The 24,891-nt window shown below is 37.5% G+C and overlaps 1 protein-coding gene and 1 pseudogene across 11 annotated transcripts in view; both read right to left on the reverse strand.

Annotated features, from left to right (window-relative positions):
* MIGA1 (mitoguardin 1) overlaps positions 1–24,891 on the reverse strand; it is a 95,681-nt gene that overhangs the window by 15,644 nt on the left and 55,146 nt on the right. For 6 of the 11 annotated variants that reach the window (XM_063817061.1, XM_009423794.5, XM_009423797.5 and 3 more), the window contains 5 exons: positions 18,226–18,326; positions 2,626–2,744; positions 2,296–2,368; positions 1,556–1,642; positions 355–453 (listed from right to left, as the gene is read on the reverse strand). In XM_063817061.1, the coding sequence (XP_063673131.1) occupies positions 355–453; positions 1,556–1,642; positions 2,296–2,368; positions 2,626–2,744; positions 18,226–18,326 (479 nt within the window). The remainder of the gene's footprint in view (positions 1–354; positions 454–1,555; positions 1,643–2,295; positions 2,369–2,625; positions 2,745–18,225; positions 18,327–24,891) is intronic. The other 5 variants (XM_016921132.4, XM_054667424.2, XM_063817056.1 and 2 more) reach the window with 1 other exon arrangement.
* On the reverse strand, positions 12,811–14,634 carry LOC134810860 (nuclear speckle splicing regulatory protein 1-like; annotated as a pseudogene).

Here is a 24,891-nt window from a genome sequence, read left to right on the forward strand (position 1 = left end):
TGAGCTGCTGCTGTTGTACTACCCAAAGCTGTCCTTGCATGGGCCACCATTCCTGCCCTGCTAGGGGCCTGCCAATGACTTTTGGAGAGAAGGAAGAGAGGGAACAAGGGAAGGAGGACAGGAGGGAAGGAAGCAAGGAGCCAACAACAGCAAAAAAGGCTTCTTAGAAAACAATTTACAACTACTGCCCCAATGTACAAGGAGTGTGGTTTATGACTTCGTCAGAAAAAAAGATGTCCCACAACCATACAATTGGCTTTATTTAACAAGGACAATGAAACAGTAGTCTCAACTCATATAAAATTACATGCAAATAACTAAGAAAAATAAATATCACAAAAAATTTGAATTTACCCCTCTAGCAGCAAGTTCCATTTCAGTACTACCCCAGTGATCGGTCTGCTCTAAAAAATAGATCATTTCATCAAAAACATCTTCAAACTTCTTTGGATTCTGAAGAAGAAAACACATTTTAACCCTAAACTCAACTTTATAACAAGCTACAAAGAAAGTTACTCTTCAAATAAGTCTGGTAGATCTTAATTCTACTAGGTAACTGAACTAAAATACATTTTAAAGGTATGCCAAATTTATCTGGTTTACTACTTTGCTATTGCAACATTTTGCAGAAGCCAAGATAAAGAATGTCAGTAAAATGTCACAAGCAAACTATTTATTACTCAAATATGTATGCCTATTTTGGTCAGTCCTTAAAATGAAAATTTGGTTATAGCAGACATTATGTGAGGCTTTTGTTGCAGTTCTGCTTCTTTTGGAGGAACCCTAGTTCAAATCACTGAGTTTATCTGTCATGAGAAGGCCAAGAAAGCAACACAAGACTTACATTGGGAATTGCATGTATTAATAGTTAGTATCACCTTACATATACTTAGCTTTACACTACTTAACACTTTATTCTTTAAGTTGCTTTCCCATTTATCATTTATTTAATCATCCTAAAAACCCTGTGAAATGAGGTAATATAAATATAATTCTATTATATAAATGAAAGAATTAAAGTTCAAAGGGATTGAGTCTGAAAACTAGGTGTGCAAATGGCTCAAGGAAGGCTTGTTTTGTTTTCTCATCATCTGGACAAACCTTGCATAAAGTAAGGTGGTTCCTTACAGTCTGAATGAAGTTCTTGTCATTGCTTCTGCCTCATTCAACTACATGAAGATGAGGCAGTTCAATTTGTATTCCAGATTTCTGAGACCTACGCTATTTCCTGTAACCCTCTTCCTGAACAGGATTGAGGTAATAAAAGAGGAGGCATTAGTAATAATAATAGTGATGGTTATAGCAGCAGATCTAATGATAATTCTCACCATGACATTTACAGAGTTTATGGCAAACTGGAAATAATTTATGAGAAACAACTTGGTTGAAATAGTGTGGACTTTATACATAGTTCAACCCGAGCATAACTTAATGCCCTTTTCAACTATCCACAAAAATTTTTCTTCTATCAAAAATTTAATGTCTTAATCTTCAGTTCAAAGGGTAAAAACTACTTTTGTAAATGGTAAAAATCTTGCCAACAGAACAAGTTTACCTTTCGTGCTTTCACAATTAAAGCTGATAAAATTTTCCTTCCACTCTCAGCGAGGAATATCCTGTTAGCTGATTCTGAAAGAATTATCTGAAAAAATATTCATCCCCAAAGAAAAAAGAGACCTATAATGAATGTGAATGGACATTCAACTTAATAGCACAAATAATCCTAAAACAGTTAATGCATTGCATGTGGTGCTATTTCAACAGGCAGCTCACAGAGAAAGTCCTAATTTACTAAAATAAAAAGAACTCTTGAAACCTATAGTCAAAAAAAGATTAAAGGGAGTTAAATTTGAATTTAAATTCTGTTCAAAATCATATTACAGTCTCAAATAAATTTCCTATAGCCCCAAAACATAAGAAAACAAATATATTCTTGTTATTTTCTTTTTAGAAAATCAATTTTATAATTGACTGAAATTAAATCTCAAATACACACTAATTAATAAGAAAAAGTGTTTTTATTTTAAGCAGCCATTTTTACACTCCTGAAGTATCAAAATATCCTGTTTTGACAAAGTGTCGTGGGCCTGGGAAGCCGTGGGAGAGGATAATGAAATATGGAAACAAATGAAGGCAAGTAGCAGGGAGGAAAAATAAGTTTAGTGGACTTTATATTTGTCATTAGGAATAGGGATAATCAAGAGCACAGAGCTGTCCTGTTTATTTGCACTGGACTCTACAGCATGAGGGTGGGGATGAGTGGCTGGGTGAAGTCACTTAATGTTAAAAAAATACCTGAAAAGCCTGTCGAATACAGTGAAGTTTGGCAAGAAAATCACTGTCTCCTAGGCACTCCAACATTTCAGTTCTATGTAATAAACAGGGGAGACAATTGTTAAACTACATTCAAGATCAAGCCTACTATAAATTTGGATTCAAACAAGGCTTAACCTCAGGACCTTAATATAAAACATGTTTTTTCAATACTGACAGAATATGTAAAAATAATTTTTTCTTTACTTGGACCTAAAAACATATTTTCTCCTATTCTCATAAACATTTTTAGTAAGTACCACACAAACACCTTAATATCCTTCATAAACATAAACAAAACTGAAATGGTACCTCAGTACTCTGGAGTAAATTTTTCCTTCTTCAACTAAATGCATGGCTTCCTCGTAAAATGGGCAGTGACAAAGGGACTCCAGGCTGTAGGTATGCCGTACTTCTCTGTGTTCTGCAAGCTAAGAGCACGGTGGGTTAGAACAGAATACAGGCTAGGTGCAGTGGCTCATGCCTGTAATTGCAACACTTTGGGAGGATCATTTGAACCCAGAAGTTTGAAACCAGCCTGGGTAACATGGTAAGACCCTGTCTCTACAAAAATCTAAAAAAATTAGTCAGGTGTGGAGGCATGCACCTGTGGTCCTAGCTACCCAGGAGGTTGAGGTGGGAAGATCACTTGAGCACAGGAGGTTGAAGTTGTAGTGAGCTGTGATTGTATCACTGCACTCCAGCCTAGCTGGCAAAGCCAGACCTGCCTCAAAAACAAAACAAAACAAAAACCCAGAAAACCAAAAAGCAGAATACACTGATATAAGAAGATAAACTATAAAAGAAAGAAAATAGGATTTTGCTAACATCAAAATACAATAAATTTGATTAAACCATAAAAACCATTCAATAAGATTTTATAGCTAATAAAATCTGAATTGATTTTACTTCAATAGAGTTGTTAAAAAGAGTAAAACTTTTAACAAGCTTAGTTCTTTCTGAATCCAATTATTTAAATCCACAGAACGTACAGAAAACCAATACTGTATCTTTTTTTTTTTTTGAGACAGGGTCTCACTGTCACCCAGGCTGGAGTACAGTGGCAGGATCTTGGCTCAATGCAGCCTCCATCGCCCAGGTTAAAGCGATTCTCCTGCCTCAGCCTCCAGAGTAGTTGGGATTACAGGCATGCACCACCACACCCAGCTAATTTTTGTATTTTTAGTAGAGATGGGGTTTTGCCATGTTGGCCAGGCTGGTCTCGAACTGGCCTCAAGTGATCCGCCTGCCTCAGCCTCCCAAAGTACTGGCATTCAGGCGTCAGCCACCGCGTCTGGCCAGCAATACTGTATCTTATAGTTCACCAAAAAGAACAACTGAGGAAGCATTTTTTAAAAAGAGGAGGAGAATTTTATCATCCATAGATTACTTACAAGTATTATAACCTATGATTATAATGAAGCAAAACTTAGTACAAAAACAACAAAATAAGCTCAGTGTTGCTATTCTAAGACATATTTCCTTATATGTAGCTTTGATTAACTTTTGTATAACTGAAAGACAGTCGTGCTTTTGGCTAGCATAACAACTCTACATATGAAATTCCAATCTTCTGACAGTTCATTAAAAAACAATTGCAAACACTGTAGAGTAGCCACCTAAGCAAAAAACAAACAAACAAACAAAAAAAAACAACCCAGAAAACTTCTAGAAAACTTCTAGAGTGTTTTGTTTGGAAGAAACAGGATCTCGCTCTGTCACCCAAGCTGTAGTGCAGTGGCACAATCATAACTCTGCAGCCTCAAACTCCTGGGCTCAAGTGATCCTCCTGCCTCAGCCTCCCGGGTAGCTGGGGCTACAGGTACGCACCACCACATCCTCTAATTAAAAAAAGTAGGGGGTGCCAGGTGCAGTGGCTCATGCCCGCAATCCCAGCACCTTCCAGCACTTTGGGAGGCTGAGGCAGGCGGATCACCTGAGGTCAGGAGTTCAAGACCAGCCTGGGCAACAAGAGTGAAACTCCATCACAAAATAAATACATAAATACAATACAATACAATACAAGTTACAAAGCAAAAACAAAAAAAAAAAAAACCAAAGTACACAGGCAACAAAGAGCACAGTGAATGTAATGGTACCTCGCATTTCAATACTAAAAACTGAAATTATGTCAAGCACTCTCTTAGACCACTGTGGAATAAAACTGGAAATCAACTCCAAAAAGGACCTTCAAAACCATGCAAATACATGGAAATCAAATAACCTGCTCCTGAATGAGCACTGGGTCAAAAACAAAAGCACGATGGAAATTTAAAAATTCTTCGGACTGAATGACAAAAATGACACAACCTATCAAAACCTCTGGGATACAGCTAAGGTGGTACTAAGAGGAAAGTTCATAGCCCTAAACGCCTACATCAAAAAGTCTGAAAGAGCACAAACAGACAATCTAACGTCATACCTCAAGCAACTAGACAAACAAGAATAAACCAAACCCAAACCCAGAAGAAGAAAGGAAATAACCAAGATCAGAGCAGAACTAAATGAAATTGAAACAAAAAAAAAAAAATACAAAAGATGAATGAAACAAAAAGCTGGCTCTTTGAAAAGATAAATAAAATTGATAGACCTTTAGCAAGATTAACCAAGAAAAGATGAGAGAAAATCCCAATAACCTCACTAAGAAAAGAAACAGGAAATATTACAACTGATACCACTGAAATACAAAAGATCATTCAAGGTTACTATGAACACCTTTACACACATAAACTAGAAAACCTAGAAGATATGGATAAATTCCTGGAAAAATACAACCTTCCTATCTTAAATCAGGAAGAATTAGATACCTTGATCAGACCAATAACAAGCAGCAAGACTGAAATGGTAATTAAAAAATTACCGATTAAAAAAAAGTGCAGGACCAGATGGATTCACAAGAGAATTCTATCAGACATTCAAAGAAGAATTGGTACTAATCCTTTTGACACTATTCCACAAGATAGAAGGAACCCTCCCTAATTCAGCATCACCCTAATACCAAAACCAGGAAAGGATGTAACCAAAAAACAAAACTACAGACCAATATCCTTGATGAACATAGATGCTAAAATCCTTAACAAAACACTAGCTAATTGAATCCAACAACATATCAAAAAGATAATCCACCACGATCAACTGGGTTTCATACCAGGGATGCAGGGACGGTTTAACATATGCGAGTCAATGAATGTGACACACCACATAAACAGAATTAAAAACAAAAATCACACGATCACCTCAATAGATGCAGAAAAAGCATTTGACAAAATCCAGCATCCCTTTATGATTAGAACTCTCAGAAAAATCGGCATACAAGGGACATACCTTAGCGTAATGAAAGCCATCTAAGACAAACCCACAGCCAACATAATACTGAATGGGGAAAAGTTGAAAGCATTCCCTCTGAGAATGGGAACAAGACAAGGATGCCCACTCTCACCACTCCTCTTCAACATAGTACTGGAAGACCTAGCCAGAGCAATCAGACAGGAGAAAGAAATAAAGGGCATCCACGTCAGTAAAGAGGAAGTCAAACTGTCACTGTTTGCTGTCAATATGATCGTTTACCTTGAAAACCCTAAGAAGTTGTCTAGAAAGCTCCTAGAACTGATAAAAGAATCAGCAGTTTCCAGATACTAGATTAATGTACACAAATCAGTAGCTCTTCTATATACCAACAGCGACCAAGCAGAGACTCAAATCAAGAACTCAACCCCTTTTACAACAGCTACAAAAAAATAAAATAAAATACTTAGGAATATACCTAACCAAGGAGTCCGAAGACCTCTACAAGGAAAACTACAAAACACTGCTGAAAAAAATCAGAGACGACCCAAACAAATGGCAACAGATCCCATGCTCATGGATGGGTAGAATCTATATTGTGAAAATGACCATACTGCCAAAAGCAATCTACAAATTCAATGCAATCCCCATCAGAATACCACCATCATTCTTCACAGAATTAGAAACAACAATTCTAAAATTCATATGCAACCAAAAAAGAGCCTGCATAGCCAAAGAAAGACTAAGCGAAAAGAATTCTGGAGGCATCACATGACCTGATTTCAAACTATACTATAAGGCCACAATCATCAAAACAGCATGGTACTGGTATAAAAATGGGCACATAGACCAATGGAACAGAAGAGAGAACACATAAATAAACCCAAATAGTTCAGCCAACTGATCTTTGACAAAACAAACAAAAACATAAAATGGGGAAAAGACACCCTTTACAACAAATGGTGCTGGGATAATTGGCTAGCCACATGTAGGAGAATGAAACTGGATCCTTATCTCTCACCTTATACAAAAATCAACTCAGGATGGATTAAGGACTTAAACCTAAGACCTGAAACTACAAAAACTCTAGAAGATAACATTGGAAAAACCCTTCTAGACATTGGCTTAGGCAAGGATTTCATGACTAAGAACCCAAAAGCAAATGCAATAAAAACAAAGAAATAGCTAGGACCTAATTAAACGAAAGAGCTTTTGCATGGCAAAAGGACCAGTTGACAGAGTAAGTAGACAACGCACAGAGTGGGAGAAAATTTTCACAATCTCTACATCTGATAAAGGACTAATATCCAGAATCTACAATGAACTCAAACAAATCAGAAAAAAAAAGTCCCATCAAAAAGTAGGCTAAGGACATGAATAGACAATTCTCAAAAGAAGATATACAAATGGCCAACAAACACATGAAAAAAATGCTCAACATCACTATGATCAGGGAAATGCAAATCAAAACCACAGTGTAATACCTACTTTACTCCTGCAAGAATGGCCATAATCAAAAAATCAAAACACAGTAGATGTTGGTGTGGATGCAGTGATCAGGGAACACTTCTACACTGCTGGTGGGAATGTAAACTAGTACAGCCACTATGGAAAAAAGTGTGAAGATTCCTTAAAGAACTAAAAGTAGAACTACCATTTGATCCGGCAAGCCCACGACTGGGTATCTACCCAGAGGAAAAGAAGTCATCATTCGAAAAAGATACTTGCACATGCATGTTTATAGCAACACAGTTCACAATAGCAAAATTGTGAATCAAAATTGTAGAACCAACCCAAATGCCCATCAATCGACAAGTGGATAAAGAAACTGTGGTATGTATAGATGAAGGAATACTGTGCAGCCATAAAAAGGATGAATTAACAGCATCTGCAGTGACCTGGATGAGACTGGAGACTATTATTCTAAGTGAAGTAACTCAGGAATGGAAAACCAAACATCACATGTTCTCACTGATAAGTGGGAGCTAAACTATGAGGACGCAAAGGCATAAGAATGATACAATGGACTTTGGGGACTTGAGGGGAAGAGTGGGAGGGGGTGAGGGATAAAAGACTACAAATATGGTGCAGTATATACTGCTCAGGTGATAGGTGCACCAAAGTCTCACAAATCACCACTAAAGAACTTATGTAACCAAATACTACCTGTACCCCAATAACTTAATGGAAAAATAAAATAAGAGATAATCCTGGTGCCTCCATATTCTGGGAAAATAACTTTATCTCCAACTTTCATGCTAACTGGTTGAATCTCTCCACTCTTTCCTTTAGAGCCTGATCCAACAGCAACAGCTATTACTGTTGCTTGCAATACTTTTCCTTGAGATTTTTCTGGAAGCATGATGCCTCCTTTGTGTGTGTGTGTTGTTTGTTTGTTTTTGGGTTTTTGTTTGTTTTTGTTTGTTTTTGTCAGGTCAGCCAGGCAGTAGTGCAGTGGCACAATCATGGCTCACTGCAGCCTCAACTTCCCAGGCTCAAGTGATCCTCCCACTCATTTTTAAATTTTTCATAGAGACGAGCGTTCATTATGTTGGCCAGGCTGGTATCTAACTCCTGGACTTAAGTGATCCTCCTGCCTCAGCCTCCCAAAGTGCTGGGATTACAGTCATGAGCCACAGTGCCCAGCCATAATGCCTCCTTTGGTTGTAGTTTCTGCAGCACATCTTTCAACCAATACTTGGTCAGGGTGGAAGAAACTTCCAAATGCTTGTCCTGCCATGACTCCTGACACTACAGCTTGTACTCTGCTCTCACACCCAAAACATTTTTTTATTAAAAAGGAAGAGAGCAAATTAAAAATCCACAAAGCTCACTGCTCTTATGGAGATTCAGCCATTTTACTTGATTCAATGTTCTCTGAATTTTTGCAAGTCTTTTATCCATTTTCAGAATTCTGAAAATTTTGTTTTTGACATTTTTTGCTTTGTGGAGGAGACTTTTGAATGTCTACGCTATGATTCTAGAAGTAACTCTCAAGGCTTTGGTTTTGGTATTTCACATGCAGTCAGTGCTGTGCTAATGCTTTCAGTTGATTTATTTAACCCTTACAAAAGCTCATAAAGTAAGTACTATTATTCACATTTTGCTGGGTGCAGTGGCTCATTCCTGTAATCCCAGCACTTTGGGAGGCCGAGGCAGGCGGATCACTTGAGGTCAAAAGTTGGAGACCAGCCTGGCCAACATGGGGAAGCCCCGCCTCTACTAAAAATTCAAAAATTAGCCAGGTGTGGTGGCACATGCCTATAATACCAGCTACTTGGGAGGCTGAGGCAGGAGAATCACTTGAACCTAGGAGGTGGAGGTTGCAGTGAGCCAAGATCGTACCACTGCACTCCAGCTTGGGAGACAGAGTGAGATTCTCTCTCTCAAATAAACAAATAAATAAATAATCCACATTTTACAGATGAAGAAACAGAGATTAAATTAGCAGGAATTTACCCAGAATCCCACAACTAAATGATAAAATTTAAACCCAGGCACATTATTCCAGAACTTAAGCACCAAATTATACCCTTCCTATCAGCCTTATCCAAACAGCCAAGGGATAAGAAGTTTCAGCATCAGCAATATTTATGATATATAAATATGTCTATTAGGCCAGATGCAAAAAAAAAGGTATGAAGAGATGACAGTATCTCACAGTATATATTCTCTACTTTAAGTAACATTTCCCCTCATATTTTAAGGAATATATGTTATGCTAAAGGGCAAAGTCTTCTTGAGGCTAACAAAACTAAACAGCTTTTTAAAAATAACTTAGAATGAAAATTCTTTAGATATTAAACAGTTTTAAATTTTTGTACCACTGTCAAAACAAATAGGACCCACACACATGTACTATTAGTATTCTCTATTCTCTATTAGAGAAAAATCCTAAGAAGTAAACTGGGGGCCAGGTGCGGTGGCTCACACCTGTAATCCCAGAACTTTGGGAGGTTGATGTGGGCAGATCACTTGAGGTCAGAAGCTCGAGACCAGCCTGGCTATGATGGCGAAACCCCATCTCTACTAAAAATACAAAAATTAGCCAGGTATGGTGGCACATGCCTGTAATCCCATCTACTTGGGAGGCTGAGGCAGAAGAATTGCTTGAACCTGGGAGGTAGAGGTTGCAAGGTTGCAGTGAGCTGAGATCACACCACTACACTCCAACCTGAGTGACAGAGTAAGACTCTGACTCAAAAAAAAAGAAAGAAAGAAAGAAAGAAAACTAAACTGGGCTCCAATTAAACCCTCTACATGAAATAATTTCTAACAATAATAAGAAGACAATCCAACAATGGGAGATTCCAGAGTTGAGTCTTGAATTATTGATCTACCTTGCTTATTTGTTGGTTTGGTTTAAGTAATCGTTTAAAGAAGCCTCTTAAAATAAGACTGCAGCTGTGAGAATATATCATGTTGAAGATTTGATACTAGCTAACATTATTGACTCTTCAGAGACAATGCCAGCTCAGAAACATTTATTTAAATCATTAATCTTAAACTTTTTTAAACAAAAAGAAACTCATTAAAACATTGGTTGAAATTCTTATTTCAGAATACATCACATAGGAAGAATTTCTCAACAAAATTCCCAAACATGTTTTAAAAGGTTTTAGAAAAAAATTAACATTTAAATAGAGCTGAGAAGTTATTTCAGAAGCAGCGGTCAATAAGGCAGTTAATTTCAGCTATGGAACATGCAATTTACTATTAAAAGGGGGTCTTTTTTTTACTAGCTGAAATTTCCTATGTATTTTGAAATTATTCTTCTCCCAAAAGGCTACATTTTAAAAACTCATTTTAATATTTTCAAAAAGAAAAGTAATACTATATTTGTTTACACCAAATCATCATCCTACCTTTTGTTATTTCCCATATTTCAGAAGTACCATAAATATGACCATAAAAGAAATCAAACAAGACCCGGCACGGTGGCTCATGCCTGTAATCCTAGCACTTTGGGAGGCGGAGGTGGGTGGATCATCTGAGGGTCAGGAGTTCAAGACCAGCCTGGCCAATATGGCAAAACCCCATCTCTACTAAAAATACAGAAATTAGCTGGGTGTGGTGGCAGGTGCCTGCAATCCCAGCTACTTGGGAGGCTGAGGCAGGTGAATCACTTGAACACGGGAGGTAGAGGTTGCAGTGAGGCAAGATCGTGCCATTGCACTCCAGCCTGGGTGACAAGGGCAAAACTCCATCTCACAAAAAAAAAAAAAAAAAAAAAAAAAAAGAAAGAAAGAAATCAAACAAGTCAACAACAGCAACAATAAAAACAGAAAAATAGATAATTCCCACATATGAAGCAACCAGTGAAAACTCTGTTTGGGGATTAGCTAAAGATTTCAAACATCCTAAATTACTTCTCTTGGGCCCCATGAGGTACAGGATGGACTGAGCCTTATCCTCCTTGGCATGTAATGACTTTGCTAAATTTGAAGTAATATTTTTTAAAAGCCTTAATCCAGACCAGGTCCTCTGAATGACCATGAATGAAATGTCTGAAGTTTCAAGATTATTACAAGTAGGGACATGAAATAGGCTAAGTTCTATTTTAATGTGGACCATTTTATACATGTTTACATTTTCCTTTCAAATCAATCACCTAAAATTATAAATAAGACTTACAGTTAAAGAAAGCAGGCTGTTACCAATCTGTATCCCTTAATAGACAATAGGAACTTAAAATAGCCACCCTCCAAATTGGGTCTTCAATGATTCTCTCACCCTGGTTACTCACATCCCAACCCACATTGAATAGGGCTAACCTGTGTAACCAACAGCACATTGTGGAAATGACAGAATGAGATTTCTGAGGATAGGTCGAAACAGTCATCACTTCCACCTTGCCCTCTCTTGGGTCACTCCCTCTGCGGGAAGCCAGGTGCCATGCTGTAAAGATACTCAAATAGTCCTATAGAAAAGTCTATGTGGTAAGAAACTTAGGTCTTCTGTTAATGGATAGCACCAACTTTCCATTCATAGGAGTGAGTTATCTTGGGAACAGATCTTTCAGCCCCAGTCAAGCCTTCATACTTTTTTTTTTTTTGAGAGAGAGTCTCACTCTGTTGCCCAGGCTGGAGTACAGTGGCACAATCTTGGCTCACTGCAACCTCTGCTTCCCTGGTTCAAGCGATTCTCCTGCCTCAGCCTACTAAGTAGCTGGGATTACAGGCGTGTGCCACCACACTGGCTAGTTTTTGTATTTTTAGTAGAGACTGGGTTTCACCATGTTGGCCAGGCTGGTCTAGAACTCCTGACCTCAGGTGATCACCCATCTCGGTCTCCCAAAGTGCTGGGATTACAGGCGTGAGCACCACGGACGGCCATGCCTTCATACTTTCATAGAAGAAAAATTTTAAATGATAGATGTAGCCCTCTCTCCCTTTTCAGGTTATAATTATCCTAAATATTCATCTTTGTCACTTTGTACATTATTATTGGTGTATTTTTTAAGCATATCACTATTTTTTATTTTCATTTAAGCCAACTATGCTGTAAGCTATTTAGACAAGATGTATGATTCACATTTTACACTTTAATACAAATTTCAGAACGTAAAGTATATTTTCTATTGTTCAAATCCATATTTTATCTGAAATACAATATTTATAAAACAAACAGCTCATGCAACAAAACCAACATTATTAGAAGAGTTAAATTATTTATTTAAAAAAAGGTTTTTTTTAGAGACAGGGTCCCGCTGTTACCCAGGTTGGAGTGCAGTGGTATGATCATAGCTCACTGTAACATCAAATTCCTAGGCTCAGGTGATCTTCCTGCCTCAGCCTCTCGAACAGCTGGGACTACAGGCATGCACCATCACACCAGGCTTTTTGTTTTTTAAATAGAGACAAGGTCTCATTATCTTGCATAGGCTGGTCTTGAATGCCTGGCCTCAAGTGATCCTTCTGCCTCGGCCTCCCAAAATGTTGGTATTACAGGCACGAGCTACCACATCTGGCCAAAATTATTTTTTAATGGTTGTAGTGGAGCCAATTTTCCTCATTATGTACCTACAGGGAATTAGCACACTCTTATGGTTCTGGAATACAACAAAGAATGTGGTATTGATAAGTACATACTCTATATAAATTCAGCCAAACATCCACATCCAGACATCCAAGATGTAAGACTGACTTTTGATTTTAACCTAAAATTTTGAAAATAAATTTTAAAATGCCCTCCAAACTACTGGTAACACACTCCTTTATGGTTTTATGCAGCAGGTTCCAGGAATTAGTTTTCTGTGCTTCCTTAAATCTTTCTCTTGGGGTAGCCATCAATCATCTTGTTTCTCAATATAGCTCTTTGCATTAACCTGCACCATCTGCCTGGCCAAGTACCTGTCTCTAGCTGACATTACAGTTTCTTCGTTGTTCCTCTTTGCAAACTTGCTCACTGCCTCAGGTGGTCTCTCTTGTTCTTTACCCTTCTCTTGCCTTTCTGTGAGTCTGTGTTTTGCTCCCAGTGATGATTCAGAATTAGAGGGTTTCTCCTGGTTTCTTTGTCTTTTGTCATGTTTTTCATTTTGTTGGATCTTTCTTGGTCAAGAAATTTATCCTTTGCCCTAGAACTTGGGCTGCTTTCCTTTCTGAAGATTTCTTTCTGAAGATCAAACACTTACTTCTTGTTTTTCTCTATCTCTGTATTTATCATTATTTTCATATCTTTCTTTCCTTACTTTCATACGCTCTTCCTTTGCTTTGCTTTTCTCTTCCTTCTCTCCTTTCTCACTGTGTCGGTTCTGATCATTTTGTTGTCTCTCTTTCTTGTTCTCTTTGGGAATATTTCTCCCCATCTTTCTCCCTTTTCCACACTCTGTCACTTCTTTCTCTTTGGTCCCTCGCCCTTAGTTTATCTTCCTGTTCATGCCTCTTCCAATGGGAATCTCTATGACTGGTCTCCTGTGCCTATGAGAATCCCTTTCTTTCTGGTAATCACGGTCAGTGTAATGGTTCTCCTCGTCTCTGGATTGCTTCTGTTGGTGCTGATCTTCCCTTTTCTCGTGTCCTCTCGATGTTCGTGATCCTTTCGTGTGGTGTCTGGCACTGTGCCCTCTTTCTTCACTAGGTGACTGAGAGTGGTTTTGATTCCTGTGGTGCTTGGGGGTGATTCTCAGGGGTCTCTATGACCTTTTCCCTTCTGCAGTTCACTCTAGTTTCTTTATTTCATCATCCTTGCTGCTCTTAGCATCAAAGTCACTGTCTGCATCTGGGTTTTCCTCTACTTTCACATCAGTTTGAAGAATGCATTTCTATTGTGGTATTCTGTTTTTTGAACTTACTTCATCAGAGTAGCCCCTTGATTTCTCTTCCTTTATACCAGATCTGGCTTCACGAAAGCTGCATTTAGGTACTTCCTCTTCACCAACTGCTTGATTTAGTAAGTGTCTATAAAATCCACTGAGATCTTTCTGCTTGGTTACATCCAAACACGCTTCCAGTGCAGCAGCCCTTTTTTCTTTCTTCTTCAGCTCTCTCTTGCAGTTTTTTCTTATATGCAGGTGTCACAAATGCCTCTTTATCATCAAACTCTCCCTTTTCCATTTCTCGATCTCTCTGTATTTTCTTTTCCATTCTTTTTTCCTGTTCCTTTTTTCTGATCTCAACTGCTTTTAGCAAGTTGTGAATACACTTGGGCTTTCAGTCTTTCCCCAAAAGCAATTTAGTATTGTTTTCCTCCTTTTTTTCCTGCATTTCATCATAAATACTGTCATATTCATACACAGTAGCATTTTCTGCAAGGGCCTTCTGGATTCCAGTTTGGTCTGTTTCATGGCCTGCTTCTTAGCAGCTTCCCTCTGAAGGCTTTCACTCATGGAGGTCTCATCATCATCATCAGAATCATTCCCAAACACTGACGGTTTTTGCAAAACAGGATGCAACTGCTGTGTTTTCTTTGGCAAAATAAACCCATACTGCCTGCCCAGAATCACCATCCTGCTCCCATATCTACTGAACGTGGCCCTACTATTGGTGTAGTTTCTGGATTGCTATAAATAAGTGTCGTCAAATCAGAGAGGTGGATATAGCAAAAGCTTTCCAAGGTTCCATTTAGAGTACAAGTAGAGGTATCTAAATTATTTTATTTTATTTTTTGAGACAGTCTCGCTGTTGCCCAGGCTGGAGTGCAGTGGCGCAATCTCAGTTCATTGCAAGCTCCACCTCCCAGGTTCACGCCATTCTCCTGCCTCAGCCTCCTGAGTAGCAGGGACTACAGGCGCCCGCCACCATGCCTGGCTAATTTTTTATATTTTTAGTAGAGGAGGGGTTTCACCATGTTAGCCAGGATGGTCTCGATCTCCTGACCTTGTGATCCGCCTGCCTTGGCCTCCCAAAGTGCTGGGATTTACAGGTGTGAGCCAGCAGCCCCGGCCGAGGTATCTGAATTATAAAAAATAAAATTTTCAGCCGGACACAGTGGCTCACACCTATAATCCCAGCACTTTGGGAGGCCAACGAGGGAAGACTGCTTGAGCTCAGGAGTTTGAGACCAGCCTGGGCAACCTGACAAGACCCCACCTCTATTTAAAAAAATTTTTTTAAATAAAATTTTCTTTTTAAAGAGAAGCCTATGATTTCTCTATTAAATACATATACACAATTGCAGAGTGGTAATTCTATAAAAAATGGAATCTACAGCTAAAAACTGCTCTCTGCAATATTAGTTTCTACCTATTAAATGACAATATCTTTAACAGATGGAAGAATTAGGAGTAAAATGGGAAGGTATCCCAACATCAAAAAGACTTTTCAGAACTTGAAAGAAAACATTATGTTAAGTGAAAGAAAGCCAAATACAACATATCGCATGGTATGATTCCACTTATAAGAAATGTCCAGAATAAGGCAAATTCATAGAGTCAGAAGGTATTGGGTGCCAAGGGCTGGGGGGTAAAGGGAGTCGGAGAGTGACTGCTATTGGGCAGGGGTTTGTGTTTAGGGTGATAAAAATGTTCTGAAATTAGAAAGTAGTGCTGGCTGCACAACTATATAAACATACTATAAACCACTGAACTCTATATTTTAAAAGGGTGAATTTTATGGCATGTGAATTACTGTCAAGAAAGCTATATTTAAAAAAAAAAAAAAAAAGCTTTTCATCCGTGGTTCCAAACCAATGTTTGGCAAAGCTTATACAGGAAAATCTTGTTAATCACTTTCACAAATGATTGATCTAGCTTATAGAAAAACCGATACCAGAAATTGTTTTAATCTAACTAGGCAAGAAATCTTTCTGGTAATCCTGAAAAGGTTTTCGAACGATCAAAACCTTGTTTAACTTCCCAAAGCGTTCTGATTCTATTAACTTAGTAATTTTCTTCATTAAAACAATTTTCCCTAATTTAACCTTAAGTGCTTGGCATATAGTTAAAAATAATTTAACAAACATTTCTTATAAAATAATTTATCTTGGAACATTCACATTCTGAGACCATACATTTATAACATGGAAGCATTCTTAGGGTATTTCTTGAATGGTAAGTCCTTTTCGTGTATATTCATGCATTTTGTTTTCCACAAGTATTTAATAATTTTTATTAAACTTTATTAAACAATAAATTTAAAGTGAGTACAATGAACACTTAGCAAAATATTTTTTAAAGTTGCATATTAGAAAAAAACTTTAGAGCAATTAGGTATATTGTTCCTCACAATGGAAAAAAGTGCAAAGTGAATAGCAATTTTTCTCCTTACAAACGACCTAGGACATAGTATCTACAGAATAGAAAGACAAATATGTATATAATGAACAGTAAAAGGAAGAGGAAACAGCTTTCCCATAGAACAAGTAAATATATTCTGTCTACTGCAAACTTATAAGTGGAAAAATTTTTGTAATGTAAACAATTAGGAGATGATACTGTAAGTGATGGCTGAAATATACACATATAGAAAAACCTTGAGAGGATCAAAGATATTATGAATCAGTACTGCTTTTAAAAAGGCAGATCCAAAGTTTAAGGTACGGGTATTGGAATATCTAAAGCTTCCAAACTAGAGATAAAATTCACACATCAGTTATAGATGTGTAATACTACTTCTGTGCATGTGTGTGTGAGACAGAGTCTCACTCTGTTGACCAGGCTGCAGTGCAGTGGTGCGATCTTGGCACACTGCAACCTCCATCTCCCAGGTTCAAGCAATTCTTGTGCCTCAGCCTCCTGAGTAGCTGTGATTACAGGCATGCACCACGATGCCCGGCTAATTTTTTAATTTTTTGTAGGGATGGGGTTTCACCATATTGACCAGGCTGGTCTCAACCTCCTGACCTCAGGTGATCTGCCCGCCTTGGCCTCCCAAAGTTCTGGGATAACAGGAATAAGCCACTGTGCCTGGCCAGATGCATAATACTATTTCTATGAAAAAAGAGCACCTAAAATTATTATATCCAAAATCTACTGTAAAAAATGCAAATATTCTGAGATAAAATTGGCCACATGTAATTTTTAAAGCTGTTTTAAGTACAAAAATTAAAACAAAAAGATGACCTCTTTGCAAGCAGTCTCTTTTGGTAAAAAATTTAAATCTCAGTGAAAAATAAATTATCCAAAGATTTATAATTCAGTAATCACTACTGTTTATTTATGGTTAGCCTTTTTTCCTCTGCCTATATACTTATATATCACGCACGTTTGTTTCCTTTTTACAAAATTATAATCATACAATCTATATAAAACTTTACATACTAATCTTCACTTAACATGTTCCCATGTCATTAAAATTATTGGAAACATGTTTATAGCTCTATAACATTTCTAATTACAGATGTGTCATAATTTGGCATTAGATTGTTTTTAGTTTTTCATTGTTGCTAAAATGCCACAGTGAATGTGTGTATGTGTGTGTGTATATACATATATATCTATATCTATCTATCTATCTATCTATCTATCTATCTATCTATCTATATTTTTTTTTTTTTAAGACAGGGTCTTGTTCTGTCACCCAGGCTGGAATGCAGTGCCACAATCATGGCCCACTGCAGTCTTGACCTCTTGGGCTTAAGGGATCCTCCCACCTCAGCCTCCTGAATAACCAGAACTATAGGCTACTCACTACCACATCTGGTTAATTTTTTAAATTTTTTGTAGGGACAAGGTCTCACTATGTTGCTCAAGCTGGTCTCAAACTCCAGAGCTTAAGCAATCCTTCCACCTCAGCCTCCTAAAGTACTGGGAATACAGTTGTAAGCCACTGCACCTGGCCAACAGTGAATATTTATATATATATAATCTTTGAATCTGATCACCTTCTTAGAACAAAAATCTAGAAGTATGATTTCTCAACTAAAGAAATCGAACATCTTTAAGACTCTTGATATAAGTTGAAAAATTGCTTTCCATTAACATACTAATTTATATGCCTCACCCATAATCTACAGTATATGAAAGTGCCCATCTAAACCATGTGTTTACAGGTCCATCTCCTTAAAGAGAGTGTAAGCTCCTGTAGGAGCTTATTTTCATGTTAGATTTATTCATTTTTGTATCCTGGCACCTACCACATGGTACATGCTAAATAAATAGTGACCAAACTGAATTACAGTATAATGACAAGACTGTTGTTTCCACCAAAAGAGAAACAGAAATCCTCATTAGGAACACATATGTCCTACCTCTGCTGCGGAAGCAAAGGAATCCGTGGATGCGATGCTCAAGGTGTCTCGCAGGCCAAAGTCTTCCACATTACCCTTCATGGTGATATCTGTATCTTTATCTTAAAAGTAAAAGGTGAAAAGTTCAGAAAGTGATATTCCACATCATTGTGGTATTTCACATTCCATAGTTTGATTTTGATTTTTTCCCCCAGTCTTTATTTAGACTACTAGTGTCAAAAAGAAAACAGTAAGTATCCACTGTTTAACTGAATCTGAAACTCTGACAAGTAGGGGAGACAATGTTACAAAGCAAATATTCATTTTTAATTTAAAAAGGAATTAAGCTTAATTTTTTATTAAAAGGGCTTTTTAGTACATTATAACCAGAGTTGGATTATCTACTATACATGGTGAAGTCAGCATATATCACAGCTAGTTTGAAACAGAGCAATTTATTTGCAAGTGGTCTTGCCCAAATTAGAAGAACTTGTAGGTTCATTCAAATCAACTATATTATTAACATAAAATATCCAGCCTGTCACTTGTGATAAGCTGATCAATTAAAACAATTCACAGCCGGGTGCAGTGGCTCACACCTGTAATCCCAGCACTCTGGGAGGCTGAGGCAGGCAGATCACCTGAGATCAGGAGTTCGAGACCAGCCTGGCCAACATGGTGAAACCCCGTCTCTACTAAAAAAATACAAAAATTAGCCAGGTGCGCACCTGTAGTCCTAGCTACTTGGGAGGCTGAGGCATGAGAATTGCTTGAACCCGGGAGGTGGAGGTTGCAGTAAGGCAAGATCACACCACTGCACTCCAGCCAGGGAGACAGATCAAGACTCCGTCTCAAAACAACAACAACAACAACAACAAACAATTCAAGAAGATATTTGTGACTTTTTCAGGCTTTAATGAGACCTACTTTAAAAACTGAATGGTCAAAAACAATCAGACCTAGGTCCTTGATGTTTACTCTGCTTACCTGAGGGTCAAATATAAATGCCCCCAAAATTTTAAAAGGTTGAAAAAGTTCAAATTCTTTGGAATGGTTAATCTCGCCCTATCAAGACAGGCTGTTAGCAATACTTGTCATTCGGAATGTGGGTATGAATATCCTCATGTACTGTTATCAGGAATCTAATTGTTAACATTAAATTTTCAAACAAATACTTTCCTTCTTACATATGTGACTATAATGGAGAAAACAAGTGATAAACTTCAAAATGTATCATAAGTATGAAAGAGCAAAGAATAAAACATATATAGATTTTTCTTATTTTGATTCTGAATCTGCCAAATTTGTCAGACACTATCTTCTTTAAAATGAAACCAGCTGGCTGAGGTAGCTCATGCCTGTAATCATCCCCGTGCTTTGGAAGGCTGAGGCAGGAGGATCACTTGAGTCCAGGAGTTTTGAGACCAGCCTGGGAAACACAGTGAGACCTTGTCCAAAAAAAAGAAAAAAAAAATAGCCAGGTGTTGTGGCACATGCTCAGGAGGCTGAGGCAGGAAAAATGCTTGACTCCAGGAGTTTGAGGCTGCAGTGAGCTATGACTGCACCACTGCACTCCAGCCTGGATGTCAGAGTGAGACCTTGTCAAAAAAAAAAAAAGAAAGAAAAAAGAAAAGGAAGAAAGAGAGAGAGAGAGGGAGAGAAAGGAACAAAGAAAGAAAAGAAAAGAAAGAAAGCAGAAGTCTCCTTGGCTTTGATTCATCCAAATTTTCATTTCACAATTTTCCCAAAATTAAAATTTATTACCTCTACTAGAAATCTGTCAAATTCTGTTTAAAACCCTAAGTACCAAAAAACACAACTTCTGACTCTACCCAGGAAGTATGGGTTTTTTTTTTTATTCAAAGCATCAATCTGGCTTCAATTAAATGTTTAAATCAAAAGTTGTACAATCAATTATATTCCAAGCTCTACTTGGAATATAATTCCTAGTATAGAATTCCTAGTATAGAAGAGAATATATTCTGCTTCTACCACAAGCAGAAGACAGAATAAGCCACAATTGGTACAAGGTTCATTCCCATTAAGCACCAAAAATAACCATACACGTAACATATTTTTTTCCTACTTTATGTTTGGTGAGATCAGACCTTACATTTTAAGTATTTACCTTCCAAGTTTAAATTATAATTGTTTTCAGATGACGTTTACATCAATCCTTTTAAAGTACCTAAAACTTTTCATCTTAAAAATCTTTCTACTACTAAATGACTATTAATGGGATAAAATCTGAGGTTAAATTATTCCATTATAAAAATATTTTAGAAATTTACATTTTTCCATTAAACTAGAGAATAAAACAACATAATTGTTTCACACTTATAAATAGCTATCAAACTGGTATTTTGGGACACTCAATTAGAAAAACTCCCATAATTCTCTTTTCAGTGCATATTAAGGCTTTTTAAACACAAATACACACAAACTGAGCTTTTATACAAAACTTAATCCTCGTGTACAACCTTCAAAGCGTTATTTTAATTATTTTCCATTCTCAGTATTTCACAAAAAGAAATCACAGTTTTACAATTTTCATTATGTCATGGCATTATCAGAGTGGGATTAAATTTTATTTTATTTTATTATTTATTTATTTTGAGACAGAATTTTGCTCGTTGCCTAGGCTGGAGTGCAATGGCGCGACCTTGGCTCACCACAACCTCCACCTCCCAGATTCAAGCGATTCTCCTGCCTCAGCCTCCCGAGTAGCTGAGATTACAGGCATGTGCCACCACGCCCGGCTAATTTTGTATTTTTAGTAGAGACGGGGTTTCTCCATGTTGGTCAGGCTGGTCTCCAACTCCCAAACTCAGGTGACCCGCCCGCCTCCGCCTCCGCCTCCGCCTCCTAAAGTACTGGGATTACAGGTGTGAGAGCCACAGCACCCGGCCGAGAGTGGGATTAAATTTACAAGTCAATTAACTCTTGTTTCCATATGGCTTTTGCTATTTTCAGAGTAGAATACAGACATTTATCTAGTGTCACTTTACCTCTCAGACATTACCCATGTCTGATGTTAAAAGTCTGTTTTACTTTAGTCAACAATAACCAGCTATTCAATGTCATCCAGATCAGTTACCATACTTGTACTTTATTTTTTAAAAAATCTAACAAAGAAAAATGGCTCACTTCCAGAGGAATTAGAAGGATTTACTCATTAAATCCAAGTCCATAAACCATAGACTATACCTCTTATTTCAGTAATTGTTATGATTCCTGGAATGGCAGCTAAATGATTACGAAGAGAAATAATACATCTGTTTTTTAGATACGACAATAAAAAGTACAAAGAAAGAATCTTGGGCAATATCCCAAACTAACTGCTTTCATGCATCCAATTAAATTTTAAAATACTCTTTCTTAAAAGTGTCATAAACTCTTGGCCAGGCACAGTGGTTCATGCCTGTAATTCCAGCACTTTGGGAGGCTGAAGCAGGCAAATCTCTTAAGCCCAGGAGTTCAAAGCCAGCCTGGGCAATATGACAAAACCCTGTCTTTACAAAAAATTAGCTGGTGCAGTGGCACACACCTGTAGTCTCAGCTACTTGGGAGGCTAAGTGGGAGGATCACTTGAGTCTGGGAGGCAGAGGCTGCAGTGAGCCAAGATTGCACCACTGTATTCCAGCCTGGGTGACAGAGCAAGGGTCTGTCTCAAAACAAAACAAAACTAATAAAAAGTTTTATCAACTCGACTGTGGTACTGAAAGACAGTGACAGCATGGAAAACTGAAAACCAAAGGCAGCTGGGTGCAATGGCTCACGTCTGTAATCTCAACACTTTGGGAGGCTGAGGCGGGAGGATCACTTGAGCCCCAGGAGTTCAAGATCAGCCTGGGCAATAGAGAGAGACTCCAGCTCTACAAAAAATTTAAAAAGTTAGCAGGGCGTGGTGGTGCACACCTAAAGTTCCAGCTTCTCGGGAGGCTGATGCGGGAGAATCGCTTGAGCCCGTAAGTTCAAGGCTGCAGTGAGCCATGATCGTGTCACTACACTCCATCCTGGGTGACAGAATGATACTCTGTCTCTAAAAAAAAAGAAAAAAACCAAAGGCTTCATCTTAGTCAATATTTTCAGAAACTTCTGAATTTTTCTCAGCCAAAAAAAAAAAAAATCCTAAAACCACAGGGAAATATCATTACACACCTACCAGAATCACTAAAATTGGTGGAAAATGGTTATTATTATTATTATTATTATTTTGGTCGAGGATGTACGGTCAGTGGAAACTCTCACACACCACTGGTGGAAACAACTGGCAGAACCACCTTGAAAAGTTTGGCATTACCTATGAAAGTTCAAGATGGCTTTCTCTATGACCTAGCAATTCTACCCTTGGGTGTGTTTTACAGAAATGCATGCTTATATGCATAAGAGTGTTCATAATAATACTGTTTATAATAGCCCCAAACTGGAAAAGAAACCAAATGTCCAAATATAGAATAAACAAACCGTAGTATATTCATACAATGAAATACTACACAACAATGAAAATAAATGAATTGCAGCTACATGCAGTAACATGGATCAATCTAACAATATGCTGAGTGAAGAATTACATGCAGAATTCATTCATAATGAAAAACTATTATTAAATTCACTCATGCAAAATTCAAAAACAGACAAAACTAAACACACTTAGTGATAAAATTATTTTTAAAAGCTAGAAGGTGACCGGGCGCAGTGGCGGATGCCTGTAATCCCAGCACTTTGGGAGGCCAAGGTGGGTGGATCACCTGAGGTCAGGAGTTCGAGATCAGCCTGGCCAACATGCCGAAACCATGCCTCTACAAAAAATACAAAAATTAGCCAGGTGTGGTGGCAGGCACCTGTAACCCCAGCCACTTAGGAGTCTGAGGCGCGAGAATTGCTTGAACCCAGGAGGTGGAGGCTGCAGTGAGCTGAGATCGCACCACTATACTCCAGCCTGGGTGACAGAGTGAGACGCTGTCTCTAAATAAAAAATAAATAAATAAATAAGATAGAAGGTAATTAGCCTGAGCATCAGGACAGCTGCACTCCAGCCTGGGTGACAGAGTGAGACTCTGTCTCAAAATAAATAAATAAATAAATAAATAAGCTAAAAGGTAATTAGCCTGAGCATCAGGACAGTTGCTCATTCTGCAGATGACTGGAAGGGATTACAAGAAGACCCATCTGGAAAGTTGGCAATGTTTTACATTTTGCTGTACATGATAGTTACATAAGAATGTGTGATAAATAATTGTACTTTTTTGTTTTGTGCACTTTCCTCTAAGGATTTAAATAGAAGGAAAGAAAAGAAAGCAATATCAACTATATGTCTTGGTCCCAAATAGCTGAGAGCAGAAAAGGCTCAATCAGAGCTTCAAAGGCAGGAGGAAGGAGGGTAAGACAATGAATGCTTTCTATATTTCAGTGTTGCCAATGATGCTGTAAATCATTACCAGACACGAATTTTATAACCTGATTGAGAAAGCATATATAATGATGCTAGATTCAAAAGTCAAAAGACTTGATGAGTGTTAAATATAACAGCAAATTGAAAATAATTTATTTGTACCCTGTAGTGAATACCAACAATAGTAGTAGTGTATAATGCCAAGTATATACCACTCATAACCTTTTTTCTCCAGCTCTGCAACCTTACTTTGCTATTTAGTGATTGGTTTAGAATTTTAAGTGGGAATGTTTAAGTGGGGATAACCAAACACTTTCAAGAAGGAGAAGACATGGAAACTAAGGAATGTCTGCTATTTAATCATAACAATAGAAGCGTGATGCAATTAATCAAAATAAACATTTATTTTTCACTCAGTACTTGCCAGATACCAAGTTACATGCTTTACATATATTACCTTATTTTCAATCCCCACAATAACCCTTTGATGAGGTAGATACTATTAGTTTTCTCATTTTATGTATCAGGAATCTAAGGCACACAGAGGCCAAGTAGCTGCTACATACTTACACATCTAAGAAAGAGAATGGTAGTATTCAAACTCAGGTCATCTGATACCAGATGCTATGCTATAAAACTATGGAGCCCTGGTGTCCAATACAGTAGCTCCTAGTTACACGTGTCTATTAAACACATGAAATGAGATGTGCAGTAAGTATAAAATACATAATAGATTCTGAAGACTTAACAACAAAAAAGAGAAAACATCTTATTAAAACATACTGGGTTTAAGAAAATATATTATTAAAATTAATTTTATCTGTTTCTTTCGAGCCTTTAATGTGGCTATTAGAAATTTTAAAATTACATTTGTGGCTCACATTATATTTCTATTGGACATTGCTGTTAGAGCATTTGTTGTTCATATTTTCACTACAGTGCAAAGAGCTTACAAGTTCTTTAGAAGACTCAGATTCAGCTTATAGTTTTTGAGTCACTATTATGTGTCCAAGTAATACTAAGTGCTTTCACAGACTATTTTACTTGACATATGTAATCATTAGAGAAGAATAGCCTAATTATGTATACTGAGTTTTTGTAACTTGGGAAAAAAAGCCATTTTCTAATCAAATGGCTCCTCTATTGGTTTCCAAAGCTTTCCATTATCTCTGATTATCCTACCTATCCAATGTTCTTTTCTATTAATTACTTTAAAAAAAAGAAAAAAACTTACTGCTTTATCTGAGGGTATGTTGACCACATCCCCACTTGTCATTCAGTAATGTAATGGG

The sequence above is a fragment of the Pan troglodytes genome, chromosome 1, assembly GCF_028858775.2.
Source record: "Pan troglodytes isolate AG18354 chromosome 1, NHGRI_mPanTro3-v2.0_pri, whole genome shotgun sequence".
NCBI classification, from domain to species: Eukaryota; Metazoa; Chordata; class Mammalia; order Primates; family Hominidae; genus Pan; species Pan troglodytes.